This window comes from Canis lupus, chromosome 2 (genome assembly GCF_048164855.1).
Source record: "Canis lupus baileyi chromosome 2, mCanLup2.hap1, whole genome shotgun sequence".
Classification (NCBI taxonomy): Eukaryota; Metazoa; Chordata; class Mammalia; order Carnivora; family Canidae; genus Canis; species Canis lupus.
Genome location: NC_132839.1, coordinates 75754240 through 75771980, shown reverse-complemented (window position 1 = coordinate 75771980; position 17741 = coordinate 75754240). Strand labels below are relative to the sequence as shown.

At 46.0% G+C, this 17741-nt stretch overlaps 1 protein-coding gene across 5 annotated transcripts in view; it reads left to right on the top strand.

Annotated features, from left to right (window-relative positions):
- TBC1D1 (TBC1 domain family member 1) overlaps positions 1-17741 on the top strand; it is a 238078-nt gene that overhangs the window by 76471 nt on the left and 143866 nt on the right. For 2 of the 5 annotated variants that reach the window (XM_072807691.1, XM_072807672.1), the window contains exon 1: positions 4253-4457. The exons of the other annotated variants lie outside the window; for them this stretch is intronic. In XM_072807691.1, coding sequence (XP_072663792.1) covers positions 4428-4457 — 30 coding nt within the window. In that variant the 5' untranslated portion in view covers positions 4253-4427. Of the gene's footprint in view, positions 1-4252; positions 4458-17741 lie in introns of those variants that run through there. 5 annotated transcript variants of the gene reach the window in all.

Sequence of the window (17741 nt, the reverse complement as noted above, 5' to 3'; positions counted from 1 at the left end):
TCCTGGGTTCTCCCATCCATCTTCAGGTCCTCCCTTAATGTCTCAGGAAAATAGATTAAGTTATCCTTGTAAAGTTACTTAGAAAGACAGCAGTCTTGGATTTTCTATAGATCCTGTTCATTTAGATCTCAGCCATCCTATTTGGATAGCCTATTGCTCTTCAGAGAGCAACCATATCTTATTTTTTCTTTTAATTCATTCATTCATTCATTCATTCATTCATGTAATCTTTACACCCAATGTGGGGTTTCAATTCATGACCCTGAGAGCAAGAGTCACACATTCTTCTGAGGCATCCAGGCACCCCTTACATCTTTTTTTCTTTTTCTTTTTTTAAATAAGGCATCTAGAACTGTGAAAAGAGGTTCTCAATCCTGGCTGACAGACTCACCTGTTAGAGAAGGAACACGCATACATCCACTCTTCCAAGCTTTTTTTTTTATTTTTTTTATTTTTTATTTATTTACTTATGATAGTCACAGAGAGAGAGAGAGAGGCAGAGACACAGGCAGAGGGAGAAGCAGGCTCCATGCACCGGGAGCCCGATGTGGGATTCGATCCCGGGTCTCCAGGATCACGCCCTGGGCCAAAGGCAGGCGCCAAACCGCTGCGCCACCCAGGGATCCCCACTCTTCCAAGCTTTAAGTAGAGCTAGAAGTCAACACCAGTATTGACCTCTGGCTGAATTTAGTTGGCTGACACATTTTGCTTGCTTGGATGGAGTTGTAATAATTGGGTGTCCCATCTCTGAAATGCCATAGCTCGTTCAGTCCTTTATTGTCTCACACCTGGCTCTCTTCATGCATTTATGTGACCTGCCTGTGCCCTTTGAGGTCCTTGCCCCCAAAGCAGCCCATTTATTCACCCTCCTTCCCCACCTACCCCGTCATCACAGGCAACTCTGATAGACGATCAGGGCTGGGAACCATCAGCATCTTTGAGCAATGACTATTCTGTCTAGGGGTTCTCAGTTCTGACTGGAAGGGAATCACTCAGGAGCTGTTAAAGATAACCAGTCCCTGGTCTATGTACAGTCCTTTCCTGGGGGGAATATATAGTTTCTTAGGGGAAAGGATACTTTCTTTTTCAGCCAGGAGGGAGTGTGGTGTTTTAAGGAAAATTGTTTCATTTGAATGTGGAATCAGTATATTGTCTGTTGTTAACAGTTTCCCTTTAATGAAATTCCAAATTATAGATCATTGATAATAACAGATAATATAATTCCAATTATAACAGAGTTTCTTCCTGCACTGTGACTACTACATGGTGATAGTGAATTAAAACAAGACCCTTCTCATAGATTTCTTAAGCTGTTTGGTGTTAGAGCTCCGCATGTTCCTGCCCGGCAAGTCTATTCAATGCAAAGGCCCTTACGTTCCCATGAAATGAATGATTCTACACAGTTCTGGATCAGGAAGAGAGATCTGGGACGGAGGGAGACCTCTGTGTGTCTAGGGGATATGTAAGCTTTGGGCAAGTCCAAACCAGGTCTGATTGACGAGCCTCCACCCTGATGTGCCTATAGGGAGAATTGGATCCAGGTTTAAACAATGAAGACTTGATCTCCCTATTTCACCTGCCTGGGCGCTTTCCTATTGTAATTGTTACATCCATGATTTGGCGTGACTTTAATTTTTTTTCTTTGCGCAAGAAATGTGATTAAAAAAAAAAAAGTGTGATTTATATTCTCCTAAATTTAATCTAATTTCTTTTTTGTCACCCCATCTTCTCCCCAACTGGCAGAAAATTTATCTCAGTCAGGAATATTTCACGTTTCTTTCATCAATTTTGGGTTCTTTTCATCGTCACCCCAAAGGTGCTTCTAAGTTATGGGCATCTTCGTAGAGTTCAGTCTGGGGATTGGAGTGATGGAGTATGGTGACATTTGTCATGGGTGCAGCTGGTCCCACCTGGTCCTCAGCTGCCCATCAAACTATGTTGCTGCCTAGGAACCAGGTCTCCCTCTGGATGAGCTAGTGCACATCATCCCTGGGACACAGGACACAGAACAGTTTCTGCGGTTCTCTTAAGAGTCTGTTGGCCAGAAGCTCATTTTAAGCCCCACACCAATGATTCTCATATGCTCGTGCATCTCAAACTTGAATGTGCACCCTAGCCATCTGGAATCACAATAACATGAAAGTTCTGACTCCGTAGGTCTGGATTATTCAGGGCAGGGCCCAAGATGTTGCATTTCTTTTTCTTTCTTTTCTTTTTAAAGATTGTATTTATTCCTGAGAGACACACAGAGAGAGGCAGAGACATGGGCAGAGGGAGAAGCAAGCTCTCTAGAGATTCGATCCCAGGGCCCCAGGATCACCACCTGAGCCAAAGGCAAACAAACACTCAACCACTGAGACACCCAGGCGCCCCAGATTCCGCATTTTTTAAAAAGATTTTATTTATTTATTCATGAGAGACACACAGAGAGAATGAGGCAGAGACACAGGCAGAGGGAGAAGCAGGTGGCCTGTGAGGAGCCTGACGTGGGACTCGACCCCAGGGCCCCGACCCCAGGGCCCCGGGATCACGCCCTGAGCCAAAGGCAGATGCTCAACTCCTGAGCCACCCAGGTGCCTTAGCTCTGAATTTCTTTAGGGAATGTCAATCACTGCTTACAAGCACGAAAGAGCAGCACTTCCTTAAGATGCTCCTAAGGCCCTTTTCAGTAACCCAGGTGGGCCCTGTTAGAATGCTGGCACTCTTGGCTTTCCCTCTGCACCCCACCTGGAAGGAGAAACAAAAAGATGACACCCCCCCCCCCCAATCCTCTCCTCTTGGCAGTCATGACAGTGGTGTGTAATTCCCTCTTGCCCTGTGTATGGACTGGAATCATTTCCTCGCATTTTAACCAATAGAATACAGCAGGAACTTTGCGCTGTCACTTCTGAGATCAGTTTATAAAATGACTGATTTCCTTCTTGGACATATGCTCTTTCTTGGATCATTTGTGCTGGGGGATGCGAACTGCCATTTTAGGAGCAGCCCCATGGAGGGGACCACCTGATGCAGCAAGAAACGGAAGCCAACAGCCTGCAAGGAACAGGCTGTGTGAGTGAGCTTGGAAGTGAATCCTTCAGTCCCACTCTAGTTTTGAGATGGCTTCAGCCCCAGCTAACAGCTTGAACCCAACATAAAGAGAGACTTTGGGCAGAGCAGCCAACTAAGATGCTCCCGGTTTTCTGACCCACCCCTGTTTTAAGCTTCTTGATTTTGGGGTATTTTGTTACTATGCAGCAATAGATAATATACCCACCTGACTCAGATGCCAGACATTTGGACATCTGAGTGTCCTGTTGGCCCATCATGAAAATAATGCACAACATAAAAGGAAACAGAAGCAAAATCTTGGTTGCTTTCTGGCCTGATGAGCTCAGTGGGTGGCACAAGATGACACGTGCATTCACACATGGGCCATTAGACCTTTGGACTTTTTTTTTTTTCCCCATCGTGGAACTCTAGGGTGTCTTGAGTTAGAAATTTACCTTAACATTTGTAGCTATCAACGGACCACACTGTCTTACCAGCTTGCCTTGGCAGAGAAGAAAACTGGTGAAATGTTTCTCTGGGGGCTGAACGCCGCCGGCCGGCGGGAGCAGGAGCTTCTTTACCTCCCCCCCCCCCCCCCTTCCTGGTCTCAGTAGCTTAGTTTTCGGACTCCAAGAAAACCACCTTTGATTATATAAAGGTATTAGGGGCTGGGGAAACACTAGTCCTTTTGTTGGCAGCTATCTCGAGCGTTTAGAAAGCAACGCGGGGCGGGGGGGTAACCCCGGGAAAGTTGGCCCGGCTTTGTGGCCGCTCAACTCGGGCTTTTAAGAGACCGCAGAGGGAGGAATTCCGAGTTTTCTGAAAGTTCTTGGACTCCTCCTCCCGGGGCTGCGCCGCCCGGGGCACCCCGGAGTCCCGGCTTCCCGCCCGGAGCGCGCGGTGGGGGCGCGCGGTGGGGGCGCGCGGTGGGGGCGCGCGGGGTGGGGGCGCGGGGTGGGGGCGCGCGGGGTGGGGGCGCGCGGGGTGGGGGCGCGCCGGCCGCTGCCTGCCCTCCCCTCCCGCCCCTCCCCTCTCCTCCCGTCCCCTCTTCTCCCGTCCCTCCCCTCCCGTCCCGTCCCTCCCCTGCCCTCCTTTCCCGCCCCCTCCCTCCCTCCCTCCCCTCCCCTCCCCTCCCCTCCCCTCCCCTCCCCTCCCCTCCCCTTCCCCTCCCCTCCCCTCCCCTTCCCCGCGCTCTCCCCACCCACTTCCCTTCTCGGCCGCCGGCAGCCCCGCGGGCGGACCTCGGCGGGCGGCGCGGAGCGGGGAGGAGCCGCCGCCGCCGGGGGTCATGCCCGCGCCCCGCCGCGCCCCGAGCGCGCCCCCGGCTGCCCCGCGCCCCAGCGGCCGGCGGCGGGAGTGAGCGGAGCGACGGGAGGGGAGCCGCCGCCCGGCGCGCGATGTCACCATTGTTCAGCTGGGTGGCCAAGGTAGGCGGCGTCGGGGCCGCGGCGGGCGGCGCGGTTCTGGGGACCCCGGGGGCGGGGGGAGGGGAGGATGGGGGAGGGGGCCTGACCGCCGCGGGGAGGGGCGGGCGCCGCTGCCGTCGGGCCCCGGGCGCCCCTCCCTCCTTCTGCGCGGGCCGGCGGGGCCCGGGGGGCGTCCGGCCCATTTCGCGGGTGGGGACGGTGAGGCCGCTGTGGCCCCGGGGTCCCCGCGCTGTGCCGGCCGCCGGGTCGGGGCGGGTGCCCGAGGCCGCGCCTGCTGCGCCCCGGCGACCCGCCCTTTGTTTTAGCCCCCGATTGCCGTGCCTTCCGCGGTGTGAGTTTGGGATGTGAATTCCATCCATTTCCACAAAGTTTTGTCTTCAGGACATTAGCGCTTTGAGAATAGCTGAGCGCTACGCATCCCTGCCAGTTTCACTGCTGCTAAAACGGAGGGGTTGGAGTAGATTTCTGGAGTTCCCACCGGCTTGAACACGTAGAATTATTTTTATTAACCCCCCCCCCCGACCCCCCCCGACCCCAGTACCAGGCACCCGGGTGTTTGAGGGGTGCATCCCTCGCAGCCTCTCCCAGGGGCAGCAGGGCACCTTACTCACCCTCCCGGGCTCCTCCTAGCAGGGCTTGCTCCTGGCCTCTGGCAGGTTGAGTAATAAACTGCCTGGGTTAGCCATTAGGTGACCCTTTACAAATAATAATTAGGTGCTGGTTGTATCTTCTCGTTGCGCAGTGCTTCCAGAGTGCTCGTTTTATAATAAGTACCTGTTCGTGAGCCACATAAAGCTTTGCCTATCATTTAAGTGCTAATAAAACGGAGACACAGAAACCAAATTATTTATTAGGCACTGTATCCTATCTTCTCCTCCTCCCCAGAACTTTCACCTCCTGAAATGAAAAAGTTTTGACCTGTAGTTTTGTAAAAAAAAAAAAAAAAAAAAAAAGAATGATAACGTGCAGATTTTCTGGTTCGAAAAATTAGCTTTTATACATAATGCTAAATTTTAAAAAAATGATGTTAGGTAGTTAAAAAGGTAACTCAAGGTGTGTTGTCGGATTATATTTTATTTTAGGTTGAGGATTTGAGTCTGCTTGTACGTGGTTATGAAAGGCAGTGAGTGTACAATTGTATACAAGTCGTTTAACAAACGTGTTCAACGAAGATATTTATTAAGTGCCAGGTAGTGTTCGGGGAGTTGAGGATTTAGCAATGAGCAAGGCCGACCAGGTCCCTGTTTTCGTGGAGCTCTGATTCCAGGTTGGGGGAGACTGCACAGAAGCAAGCAAAGAGATAAACAAGGTGGTTATACAAAACCAGAGGGAGAACCTTTTACCAGATTTTTTTTTTAACCTCAAAATCAGTAAGAAGTAAATCTAAAAAAACCCTAAAAACCCGAAAAACTTATTGCTGGTACTGTTTTATGATTTTATTTACTTTTCCAAAACATATTTAATAAAGATGTCTTCGCTATTGGAGTGGGGTGGACTTCTGTTTACTTTGGCCTAGGAGTTCGACCGTGAAAACACCAGACCAAAGCTTTATTAAAAAAAAAAAAAAGAAGCCCCCCAAAAACAAAATTTAAGAAACTTTTGTAAGGATTATCTGTTAACTCCAACTGGCAATACTTTTGAAAAGGTTATTTCAATGAACTGTATGTTGGTAGCTTCATCTGAAGTCTGAATCATGTTATTCCAAAGTTATTTAAACTACAGAACAACAAAACTATGATATGTTTTTGGAGCAAATTTATCAGTTGTCAGCAGAAAATGTACTTATTTTATATTTTATTTTTGCCAGGTGTTGTGAGATTATAAATTGCATCCTGAAATTGATTTTTATAGACGACGTGTTCTTTGAGTTCTTAGAATATGAAATTATTTGAAAGTCCATTTCTTGAGGTTATTTTAAGAGTGACTTTCCATGGAACCTAATTTGGTTACTGCTAAGAGATAAGGCACAGTTGGCATTATATATTAGGGGATATTTTAAAGGCAGAAACAGGAGATGCAAATAAGACAATGTGCATAATCCCAAAGTACATTTATATTTGCTTTCAGAATGACCCTTCAAGAACATACAAATGAATGTGAACACACACCTCACACAAACACTTGCACATCTAGTTGCTTTTCTCTTTTGACCTTTGCAAACTGGCTCAACACCTGGTAGGGAAAGAGAAAAGAGAGTGGACATCACTTGGTACAGATGGTTACCTGAACAGGAATTTTTCTTGGGTGCCACATTAAAATTCTATGAATATTGAATGTGTAGAGCAATTTCATGGTTTAGGAATAGAGCCCAAACAGAAGAATTTTATGTTGAAAAAAGGAAAAATTAAGATGCACTTTTCTTTTAAATTGGACATGACCTGGAATAGTAGGGCAGGTGTGCATTATATGACAAATGGGGCAGGTTTGGTTTTTTTTTTTTTAAAGATTTTATTTATTTATTAATGAGAGAGAGAGAGAGGCAGAGACACAGAGACACAGGCAGAGGGAGAAGCAGCTCCTTGCAGGGAGCCCAATGTGGGATTTCAGGATCATGTCCTGAGCTGAAGGCAGACACTTAACTGCAGAGCCACCCGGGCGATGGGACAGGTTTTATAGAGGTGTGATTTCTTGATTAGCCTTTCATAAGGGTATGTGAATTTTTACATAGATTACAAATAGAAATGAATTTCTCAAGCATCATGATTTTTTATACTAAAGCCCACAGTGGTCCCTAACCACCTGGCAGTTTTGAGTATTTCTGTTGATTACTTCTGTGTCTTTTATGCATCAGTTAAGACTGCTGTAGAGGTGCCAGATAACTTTCTGAATTTATTTGGATTCACACCTGCCTGTAAAGATAATGGCTAAGATTATTGCTAGTATCTCACAGTAGTGGATTTTATTTTATTTTATTTTTTTTTTCACAGTAGTGGATTTTAAGTATATATGTTATTCAGGCAGGTAAAGTGGAAAATGGACCTAAATATATCCACATTTGCTATGTTCTCAAATTCAAGTGCAGTTTCATATAGTTTATGCTTTGTATTATTTTCCAGTGCTCATGTATTCACTGGCTGTTTATTGGATACCTTCTATGTACCAAATACTGTTCATGCCTTGAAGGAGTTAGTTCAATTTGCACAATAGGTCTATCCTTTAAAAAGTGTGCACACTGGGGTACTCGGCTGGCTAAGTGGGTAGAGCATGTGACTCTTGATCTCAGGGTTGGGAGTTTGAGCCCCACATTGGGTGTGTGGTTACTTACAAATCAAATCTTTAAAAAAATAGGAAAAAAAGGTGTGTACATTGAAGCTTTGTAAGCCAAATATTTAAAAATGCATTAGATAAGGAATCCTTTTGTAAAATATGGTTTATATGAAACCAAGTTTTTTCATGTTTTGGCCTTCTGAAAACAAGTCTATAGCTATTACTCATTCAACAAGTCGTTTAACAAATGTGTTCAACAAAGATATTTATTAAGTGCCAGGTAGTGTTTGGGGAGTTGAGGATTTAGCAATGAGCAAGGCCCACCAGGTCTCTGTTTTTGTGGAGCTCTGATTCCAGGTCGGGGAGACTGCACAGAAGCAAGCAAAGAGATAAACAAGGTAGTTTCACGTGGTGGTAAGTGCTCGGGAGAAAAGTAAGCAAGCTGCTTTGGTAGAGAGTGACTAGGGGCTGGGGTGACAAGGAGGTGGCATTCATCTGAGCAGTAAGGGTGCTCAACATGTGCCAGGCAGAGGCACCTGTGGGGACCGGGGCCTAGAGGTGGCTCCAGGTGGGCGTGTTAAAGCAGTGGGAAGAAGGCTGGTGTGACTGGAGTAAGTGAGCTGGGACCTGGGGCCAAGTTAGGGAGGGGGCAGTCTGGGCTGGGCCCTTTAGGGCAGGCTCTGGAGGCAAGGGACTGGGTTTGCATTTGCTTTAAGTGCTCTGAGAAGCCATTAGAGGCTGTGAACTAGAACTTGAGGGCGCTGTGGGCTGATGTACACCTTGGGTGGAAGCAGAGCCACGTAGGCTGTTACGTTTCGGGCAGGCGATGATGATAGTGTTTAGCTTGGAGTTTGGTAGTGAGGAAGGGATACCCGTGAATATATCATTGTTCTTTTTTTTTTTTTTTCTTTTTTTTTTTTAATCATTGTTCTTTATCTTCTGAAATGCTGTGATCGGTGGCTTTGCTATCTTGTTTGTCCCAGACTGGTGCAAATGACAGAGAAACCAATTACTTCTCTTGCTGAGTACAACTTGCCCTTGGTTAGCTGCCTCCCTAAGCGCGGCCTCCAGGCCCGGTTGTGTCCTGATGCTGGTCTGGCGTGTTTACTTTTGTGGTTTCCTGCAGCCTGGAGTGGCCCAGGTTGGGTGCCTCTGGCCTTCCTGGAAGGTGGGCATCTGCCTACACCTGGCACTTAGCGGTTCCTCTGCTTTGTCCTGTGAAAGTCAGTTCCCTGTTGGCGTGTCCTACGTTAATGTGATGAATTATTTAAAAACACAAAAGTGTTTTTTTCGGCAGACTTACATTATGTTTAATTAGTGGCTGTTTGAGTTTAATAAAGAGGGGAGAACTCCTCGTCACGGTGAAACTATTCCTTGACTGTGAAAAATTTGCTGCCTCTGCTAAGTGAAGCAGGTGCAGCCGGGACCAGGATTTCGGCTCCCCGGGGGGCCTCTCGGCTGCTAGTGGCAGCAGCCTCATTTTGGGAGCTCCATTTGCTTACAGTAACGACACCATGGGCACAAGTTGGTTTTATGAAAAGGGAGAAAAAAAGCAGGAGTGGAAATTGTGTCTCATCCACGACAGGACACTGAGTTCAGAGTAGATCTCTGAATGACAAAAAAGCAAATTAGTTTCTTCCCCAAACTGACTTTGACGTATATGTCTCTGCCTTAGTCTGTTTTTGATAAACTGTTCATTTATCTAAACCCCTCTCGTCCTTTACCCCCTCCCTGAAGCATCTCTGATTATTCTTCATTCCTCCCAGGAATATACTAAAAGGAGTAGAAAATAGCCCCTGAGACCTTTCCTCTGCCAGGAGGCCAGCCCGCTGGCCATAGGGGGGAATAGAGAGTGGCCCTTGCTCCAGTCAGAAGGAGGCTGAGAGCTGGCCAGGGAAGGTCAGGGGGGCCGGGTGGTTAGAGTCCTATGTACAAAGGCCTGGAGGCACGTTGGAGAAACCTCACTCCCAGTCTGTCGGTCGGGTCAGGCTGGCTGGAAAATCTGTTGTAGGAAACAGGAGAGGAGGAGACTGGGCAGATGAGCAGTCGCCAGAATGCACATGGCACACAGACCCCTGCAGAGAGGCTGGCGTTTCATCCTGGGGCAGTGGGCTGCCCCTAAGGACCAAGACTGACCGGTCCCCAAAGTCTTGGAGCCACATAGCCCGTTGGTGTATGATGCCTCTTGTTACGGTTGTTTGTTTTATCTCTTCCACTAGCCTATAAACTCTATGAAAACAGGGGTGGTGTTATCTCATGTACTAGTGCATACATATCACTTGGGCGTCTCTTTTTTTTTTAATATTTTTTTATTTATTCATGAGAGACACAGAGAGAGGCAGAAACATAGGCAGAGGAAGAGGCAGGCTCCCTGCAAGGAGCCTGATGTGGGACTTGATCCGGGTTCCCAGGATCACGCCCTGAACCAAAGTCAGACGCTCAACCACTGAGCCACTCAGGCGCCCCCCTCCCCCTTTTTTTTTTTTAATATTTTTTTATTTAGGGCATCTCTTTAAGATATAGTTCTGCGCTAGTAGGTCTGGATGGAACCCATGATCCTGCATTTCCAACAGGTTCACGCGTAACAGTAATGCTGATGGTCTGGGGACTTCGTGAAGCAAAAAAAGTTCTCTGTATTTTCTGTTAAAACTATCATGAGGCATAGGAGTGGCTTAAGTTTTTGGAACAAATGCCATCACTTCAGATTAATCACTTGTATCTTGGAGGATCATAGTGGAAATAGCGTCCCATGAAATAAAACCTTAAAAAAAATTAAAGTTGAGTGTCTGAGGAATAGAAGACAATATTTGCAGTGCATACTCTTGTATCTTTTTAAAAATGTCAACATTTGTGTATTAACTATTCGTTTATTGAATTTAAAAAATACTTTGGTCTTGGGACGCCGGGGTGGCTCAGTGGTTGAGCATCTGCCTTTGGCTCAGGGTGTGATCCCGGGGTCCTGGGATCGAGTCCCACATCGGGCTCCCTGTGAGGAGCCTGTGTCTCCCTCTGCCTATGTCTCTGCCTCTCTTTCTCTGTGTCTCTCATGAATAAATAAATAAAATCTTAAAAAAAAAATACTTTGGCGTTTTCACTTCTCAGTGTATTTAACTTTGCCCCAAATACCATTAGGATACTATGTTAGACTAGAAATCAAATTATCATTGAAAAATTGACTCAAATTGCACTCCTGCCTTTTCTTTTTTTACATAGACTTAATTTTTTTTAAAGAACAATTTTAGGTTCACAGCAGAATTGAGCAGAAGGCACAGAGTGTTCTCGTATACCCTCTGTTCCCAAACGTGCATAGCCTTTCCCCACTGTCAGGGTCCCCAACCATTTGTTACAGTTGATGCATCTGGATTGACACATTATCTCAGAAAGTCCAAGTTTAAGCTATAGTTCATTGTTGGTGTTGTACATTCTGCATGTTTGGACAAAAGTATAATGACGTGTATTTTGACTATCCTACAGAATAGTTTCACTGCCCTAAAAATCTCCTGTGCTCTGTCCATTCATCTTGTCCGCCCTCCCTGACCCCTGTCAACGACCGATCTTGATAGTTTTGCCTTTTCCAGAATGTCCTGTAGTTGGAATCCTGAAGTACATATATCCTTTTCTGATGGGCTTCTTTCACTTAGTAAGGTACATTGAAGCTGCTTCTCTGTCTTTTCATGGCTTGATTGCTCTTTACAGCCCTGAATAACATTCCATTGTCTAGATGTATCATTGTGTAGACTGGCACCTTCCTTGCTTCCAAGTTTTGGTGGTTATGAATAAAGCTGTAAACATTTTTGTGCAGGTTTTTGTGTGGACATAAGTTTTCAGCTCCCCTCCGCAAACCTCAAGGGGAATGATTGCTGGGTTATATGGTAAGAATATGTTTAGTTTTCTAAGAAGCTGCCAAACTGTCTTCCCAAGCGGTTGTAACCATTTTTGCATTCCCCCCAGCAATGAATGAGAGTTCCTGCTGCTAGACAACTTCCTTAGCATTTGATATTGTCAGTGTTGCACATTGTGGCCATTCTAATGGGTGTGTAATAGTATCTCATTGTGGCTTTGATTTGCTGTTTCCCTGATGACACAATGTGGAGCCCCCCCCCCCTTCCTTTTGATTGTTAACTTTTAGGCAGTAGAGATAATAAATTTGTCCTTTTGCATTTTATTTCATAATACATGGTGGTATTCAAGAACATTTACAAAAGTTATTGAAAAACAAAAAATGTAAATGGTTATATCTGTGTATCTATACTTAAGTACCTTTACTCTTTCCGTTACTTCCGTTGCCTCTGATTTTGCTTTTGGGAGCAGGAACTAGCCGTTTATATCATTTTGTTAGATTTAAAAGGAAGGCATGATGAAAAAGAATTTCCTTAGTTTTTATGTACTTTGGTACTACTTTTGCAAATTATTTTTATATCCTTCATGTGCTATAATGAGATTAGGCTCCTAGGCCTTGTTCATTTACTCTGGTTGGGCTTGGCTAAAATAACCTCCAGCCTTTCTCATCTATAAAATAACGTATTCCATATTCATCTTTTTAAAGATCCTGTTTTAAAATTGAGTAATGTCAAAATCTGCAGAGGAAATTGTGAAGATCATCTACAGGTGAAAAGTCTTTGAACACGGTTGAGTTTGCAGCTTGTCAGAGGTTTTGGTGCCACTGTGGTGTAGGCATGAGGATCCAGACATAAGCAGGACACAGGCCCAGCCTTTGAGCAGCTTGCAGTTTAGCAGGGAGAGGTACACCTGTGAAGATGATTTATTGTAATCATACAGATGTGTGCACAGGGAGTCACTCTCATCTGGGGATGAGACTTTTTTTTTTGAGGATATGAGAACTGAGCTATTTTTTTTTTTCAAGATATATTTCTTTATTTGAGAGAGAGAGAGGGAGAGAGTACGCATGATTGCATGAGTGGGGGAAAGGGCAGAAGGAGAGAGAATCCCCAAGCAGATTCCCTGCTGAGCGTGGAGCCCCATGTGGGAGTTGATCCCATGACCCCCGAGATCATGACCCAAGCTGAAACCAAGAGTCGGCTGCTTAACCAGCTGACCTACCCAGCCGTGGAGCTAAGTCTTTAAGAGAAGTTGATTGGGTTGTGGGTCACTGATGTGTGGTGAATTATGAAAAAGAATTGTTTGAACATACTTGTGGTAATTTTCCAGCATGTTTTAGAATCATTCAAGGTTGCTCTCCTACACTGTTGCCTTGTTTTTGAGACCAGCAATTTTTAACCGTGGGGAAAGCAGTCACTTTAAACAAATGACCAGGGTACAGGGAGATTCAGAATTAAGGCTCCTTTTCCTTTGTCCTGGGGCACCCCTGGGCCTGCACACACCTGTCAGATATGGAGGCTAGCGAGGTGGTCACTCTTTTGCAACCAGAATATAATTCCATTTTCTCTCTTCTCCATTGGTAAACTGAGACCCAGAGCAAGGAAGTTAATTAACTTGGACGAGATCACACAGCTCATTGCGGCAGAATTGAAACCTAAAGTCTTGGGTTTTGCACACCTTGTTGATGTTGCCCTGCTGACTTGTTTGTGCCTTGGTCTTTAAAGTATTTTACTAAAATCAAAAGTATGCATGTCTATCAACATATCCTATTTCAGAATACCTTACTCACCTGGGTGAGTTTATGTGTCTTTCAGAGTAGGCCCAGGTGCCTGCAGGGACACAAAGAAAAAGGAAGCATAAAGTTGAGCCGTCTGCTGGGGCGGGTAGAGGTCCTTCGACATGTGAAGGGTGTCATAAATGCTCCACAGCCTGGGAGGCCTGACCAGCTGTGTGAGCTGTGAGTCGGAAGAAACCAGGGCCCAAGCATTTGAAGAGAGTGGAAGTTGCCCAAGTCCAGTGTGGCGACACAGCTCCCCGGTGCCCGGCTCCAGTGACCTGCTGAATCACATAGCACCCTATTTCCTGGAGGGCGTCCTGTGGGAGATAGGGTAGGTGTGTATAACGTGTCTCTTCTCCTCTAATGGGGGAAATGGAGTTTTTGTTCAGAGAAACATTTGCAAAGCGGATTTAACGGGAGAGGAAACTACATTAGTGTTAATGCAACCGTGGAAAGGAAAAGAGGATTGCATTTTTGAGCACTTACCGTGTGCCAGCCTTTGCGTGGGGAGTAGCAGCTTCCAGATCTTCATGGGTGGGGTGTTATTCCCTCCTGTTTCTTTGGGAGAATAGTATAAAGAAACTGGAGTTTGGAGAGGTTAGGTCATTTGTGAGAGCAATTAAGATGGAAGCTTGAATTGCCTGGCTGTAAATTCACGTGTTATCTGTTGTACCTGTGTGATCGCTGTAATAAAGGGATTTTACAGCACATGTTCCAAGATACGAAGCGAGGGCGGTCAGAACTTAAAATATTTTGTCCCACCAAGAATTTGAATTTTCCCCCTTCCTCAGATGAGAGGCATAAAATGTCCACCTAACGTGCTTTTAAAAACAGGTGTGTAAGATTGAAATCAAACAAGAAGTGGAACTAATATTTTTAAAAAGCCTGAATTTTGTGATGTTCTTGGTTAGGGAGAGAAGAGAACAGGAAATAAGAGGCAAAATCGCTGACAGGAAGATTGAAGATGGGTCAAGATTGGTGGACAGGTTAGGGGCAATTAAATGATGGACCAAAGAGGTCAGTTTTGAGATGACCATAGCCTGATTTTTAGTTTTTTTGTTGACTTGAGTCATGGGCCTTAGGAGTATTACCACTTATTATCTGATATTCTCAAAGCACCGTGGAAGCATATTTTTGCCTCTCTAGGAAAGTCTGTGTATTTAGAGACTACTTAGGATAGGGTCTCCAATGGCAGTACCACCCGAACACACCCGATCTCCTGAATAGGCTCTCCAGAGAATCCTGCCATACTGAACATTTCTTCGAGCCTAGGATAGTACACAAGACTGGAAATTAAAGGGTTGGGTTGGAGGCCCCAGTTTGCCTCGAGTTTGCTGTCTAACCATGGCTAGTTGCCTTGGGAGTGGTACTCATTGCCCTGCTGCCATCAGTCATGTTGGGGTGTCACACAAGATGTTTTAAGTGATATGCATGGTTAAAGCCACTTTTTGGGATAAGCTTGTGTAGGAAACAGGATGGGTGTAGCCATATCTTTACATTACATTTCCTGACATTAAGTTCTACGTCCCTGGGTCTCACTGAGTCCTTGATCTGTGAAATGAGAACACTGTGTTGGGTGATTGCTATAATTGTTTTCAATTTGGACTCTGTATGACTGCAGGTCAGGCCAGTTATCTTAGATTGTCCACCTCTCATAAGAGAGAGCCCCCGGAGCCACGGGCCTGGGACAGATCCCTCCTCCACGTGTTGTTACCAGTGGAGATGTGACCGCAGACAAGCCCCTTCTCTGCGAGAATCAATTTGTTCATCCACAAAATGGGCATGGTAAGTGCCCTCCAGGCCGTGGATGATTTACCCGCATGATATACTTGGAGCAGTGCCTGGCTCAGATTCAGCACCGGATAGGGGGGAGATAGCACCATCCTCATCTTTTAAGTCAGGGGTGGAGACGCCACTTGCGGTTGCTTCATCCTGTTCCCTCTTTTTGAAGATGAAAAAGCCGGACCCTCCAGAGGTAAGGTGGCTTTCCCAAAGTCAGAGTGAAGTTTTAGGTATTCCGAGTCTGCTTAGCCCAGAGCTCTTCATGTCACCTTGTACTCGCTATGATATTTAGATTCTTTGTTGTTCTATCACCTTCTGCATGAATTAAACATAAGCCCTGCTTCAGCAGCATGGAACAAGAGCAAAATGCTTTTGTCAGGCCACAAGTAATTTAGATCAGATAAGGGGAAAATCGACCTCTCCAACCAGCCAACTCCCCCCACCGTGTGACTTTGCCCAAGGTCACAGCTTCATCTTGTTTTTCCCCTTCCATAAAATAGAGGTGGGGAGCAGCTGCCTGGCCGTTTCGGAAGCCCTTTTCATCTCTCAAAATACTGTGAAGAATTTCTTCACTGCCAGGTTTGTAAGTCCAGGAAATAGTGTGCCAACCAAAGATGTAGATTCTCCAATTTTGGAAAACTTTAAAAATAGGAAGGAAGTTTATTTGTTTAACCGAGTTCATAATTGTAGGCCTGCCGAAGGCAGAGAATTGGCCAAATGGCATTTTGCGGAAGTTCTCTCTACAGGGTGGACCCAGAGGAAATCAGTCATTAGGTGAAAATAAACTGTAAGATGGGTGAGACAATATTTGCTCAGAGATATTTACATGGGTCTATTGTGATGGTCACCATTGTGTCAGGTTCTTTTCTTATATGTGTAAGTTTCCAAAGTTGAAACATGAGAGATTTAATTGTAAAAAGTGGCTTCAGAAACACAAACCAGAAACCTGTTTGTGAGTAATGACATGGTGGCCTTTTGTGTACTGACTATTGATGAGTTGTATGAATATGAAATATTGCTCATACTTTTACTGTGGTCACCGCTCTCCTGTAGTTCCACCAATAGCCCTATTACTGAGTTTGTAGGTAAACTGAAGGGCTTCTCTTTCCTTATTTGAAGATATGTGAAGGTAGCACATAGGAATTTATATAGCGCTGGAGGCCTAGTAGGGGCAGCTCCTTGAGTCTGTACCACCTAATATTAGCTGAAAGAATGAATATCCCAGCAACGTTCGATTGCGGCAATTCTGTAGTGTGTAAACTAGCTGAGACTGTGATCTGTGGATGTTTTCCCCCAGGGAAAGAGTTCAGTGACCTAGACCACCAGAGCATACACTTCTGTATTACTGTTTTGCAGTTGCCACACCATTTTTAGGGTAGTTTTGTGGTGCTTCCAGGCATGTTGGCCAAGAAGGTCAGCTGCTTCAAGTACAGCATTGGTCACGATATGTTAGTTGTGCAACCTCTCTGTGCCAGGTGCCAGGCACTCGAGACACAGATGCTCCAAGAGGAGAAGCGTAGTCTGTCCCCTTGTGGAGATGAAGACTGGTGTTCGCAGGGGCTGACCCCATAGGCCTGTGGTAGAGCGGGCTGAGGGAGATGTAAAGCCTCTGGGCAGCCTTACACAGAGATGATACCTGTCCACGCGCAGTGAATCCCACCTGACAGTCTCGTTTTTAATCAGCAGGGACAGGACTGATGTACATGTTTAACTCAAATAAATACTGTTTTTCTCAAAAACAGTGCTTTCTGTTTGGGAGCCAGTAGTGTGGTTTGGACGTGGTTGTTAAGGTCTGCAGTGTCCTGGAGTACCTCTCTGCAGATTTTGGGGGCTTTTTAGGTCTAACGATGTTTTGCTTTGATTCTGATTGCATAAAGAGAGGCAGTGAAGCCTGCTTGGCCCCTCTCTGTGGGAGAGAGGATCGTTCCGCCCTCAAAACCCTGCATGCAGACCCTGTGATGGAAACCAGTCTTATCCTCACACAGGGCCTGCTGTTAAACTTGAAAGTGCAAATCCAATAAGGCTTGTGAATCTGAGAGACTAGAAATCTGGGCAGTGGCTGGTGCTGTTTTGTTTTGGAAGTTTTTTTGGTGTGTGTCTGTGTCTGTGTATGTATGTGTTTTAATGTAATGGTTTAGAGGCTTTCATCTCATAAGGAAAGTTTAAACCGAAGACTGTATTTCCTCCTAGGTAAAAACAAACCATGCGGACCTGATGTGGTCTAGAAAAAGAGTCTTGAATGGGGAGGTCTGGTTCTGTCCGGCCCAACTGACCTGACGCCGGTTGTTCCAGCCGTCTGAGGCTGTTTCCCAGTAAAATGAATAGGCTGAGTGAGTGGTTCGAGGGTCCCATTCAGGGGATGAGAAAGAACGTTTGGCTGGAAGAAGCTGCATAAGCCAAGACGTGAGGCAGAATCCAAATGAGCAGAGGCCCAAGATAGGTTTGAGTGGAGTTGCATGGACTCCCCGGCCTTGGCCCCTGCTGGGAGAACTCACAGGAGGAGATGATGGCAGTGCTTCCCTGCCGTCTGGAGGTTTCTAAAGGCCTGGCTGCACTGTTGGTGTTTTGTAGAGATGAGAGAGGCCCCTGGGAGGTTTGTGAGTAGTAGACTGATGTCGTCAGGGCAGTCCGTGGAGAGTGGGATGGATGGATATCTGTCCTGGGAGAGGCCCAGCGCA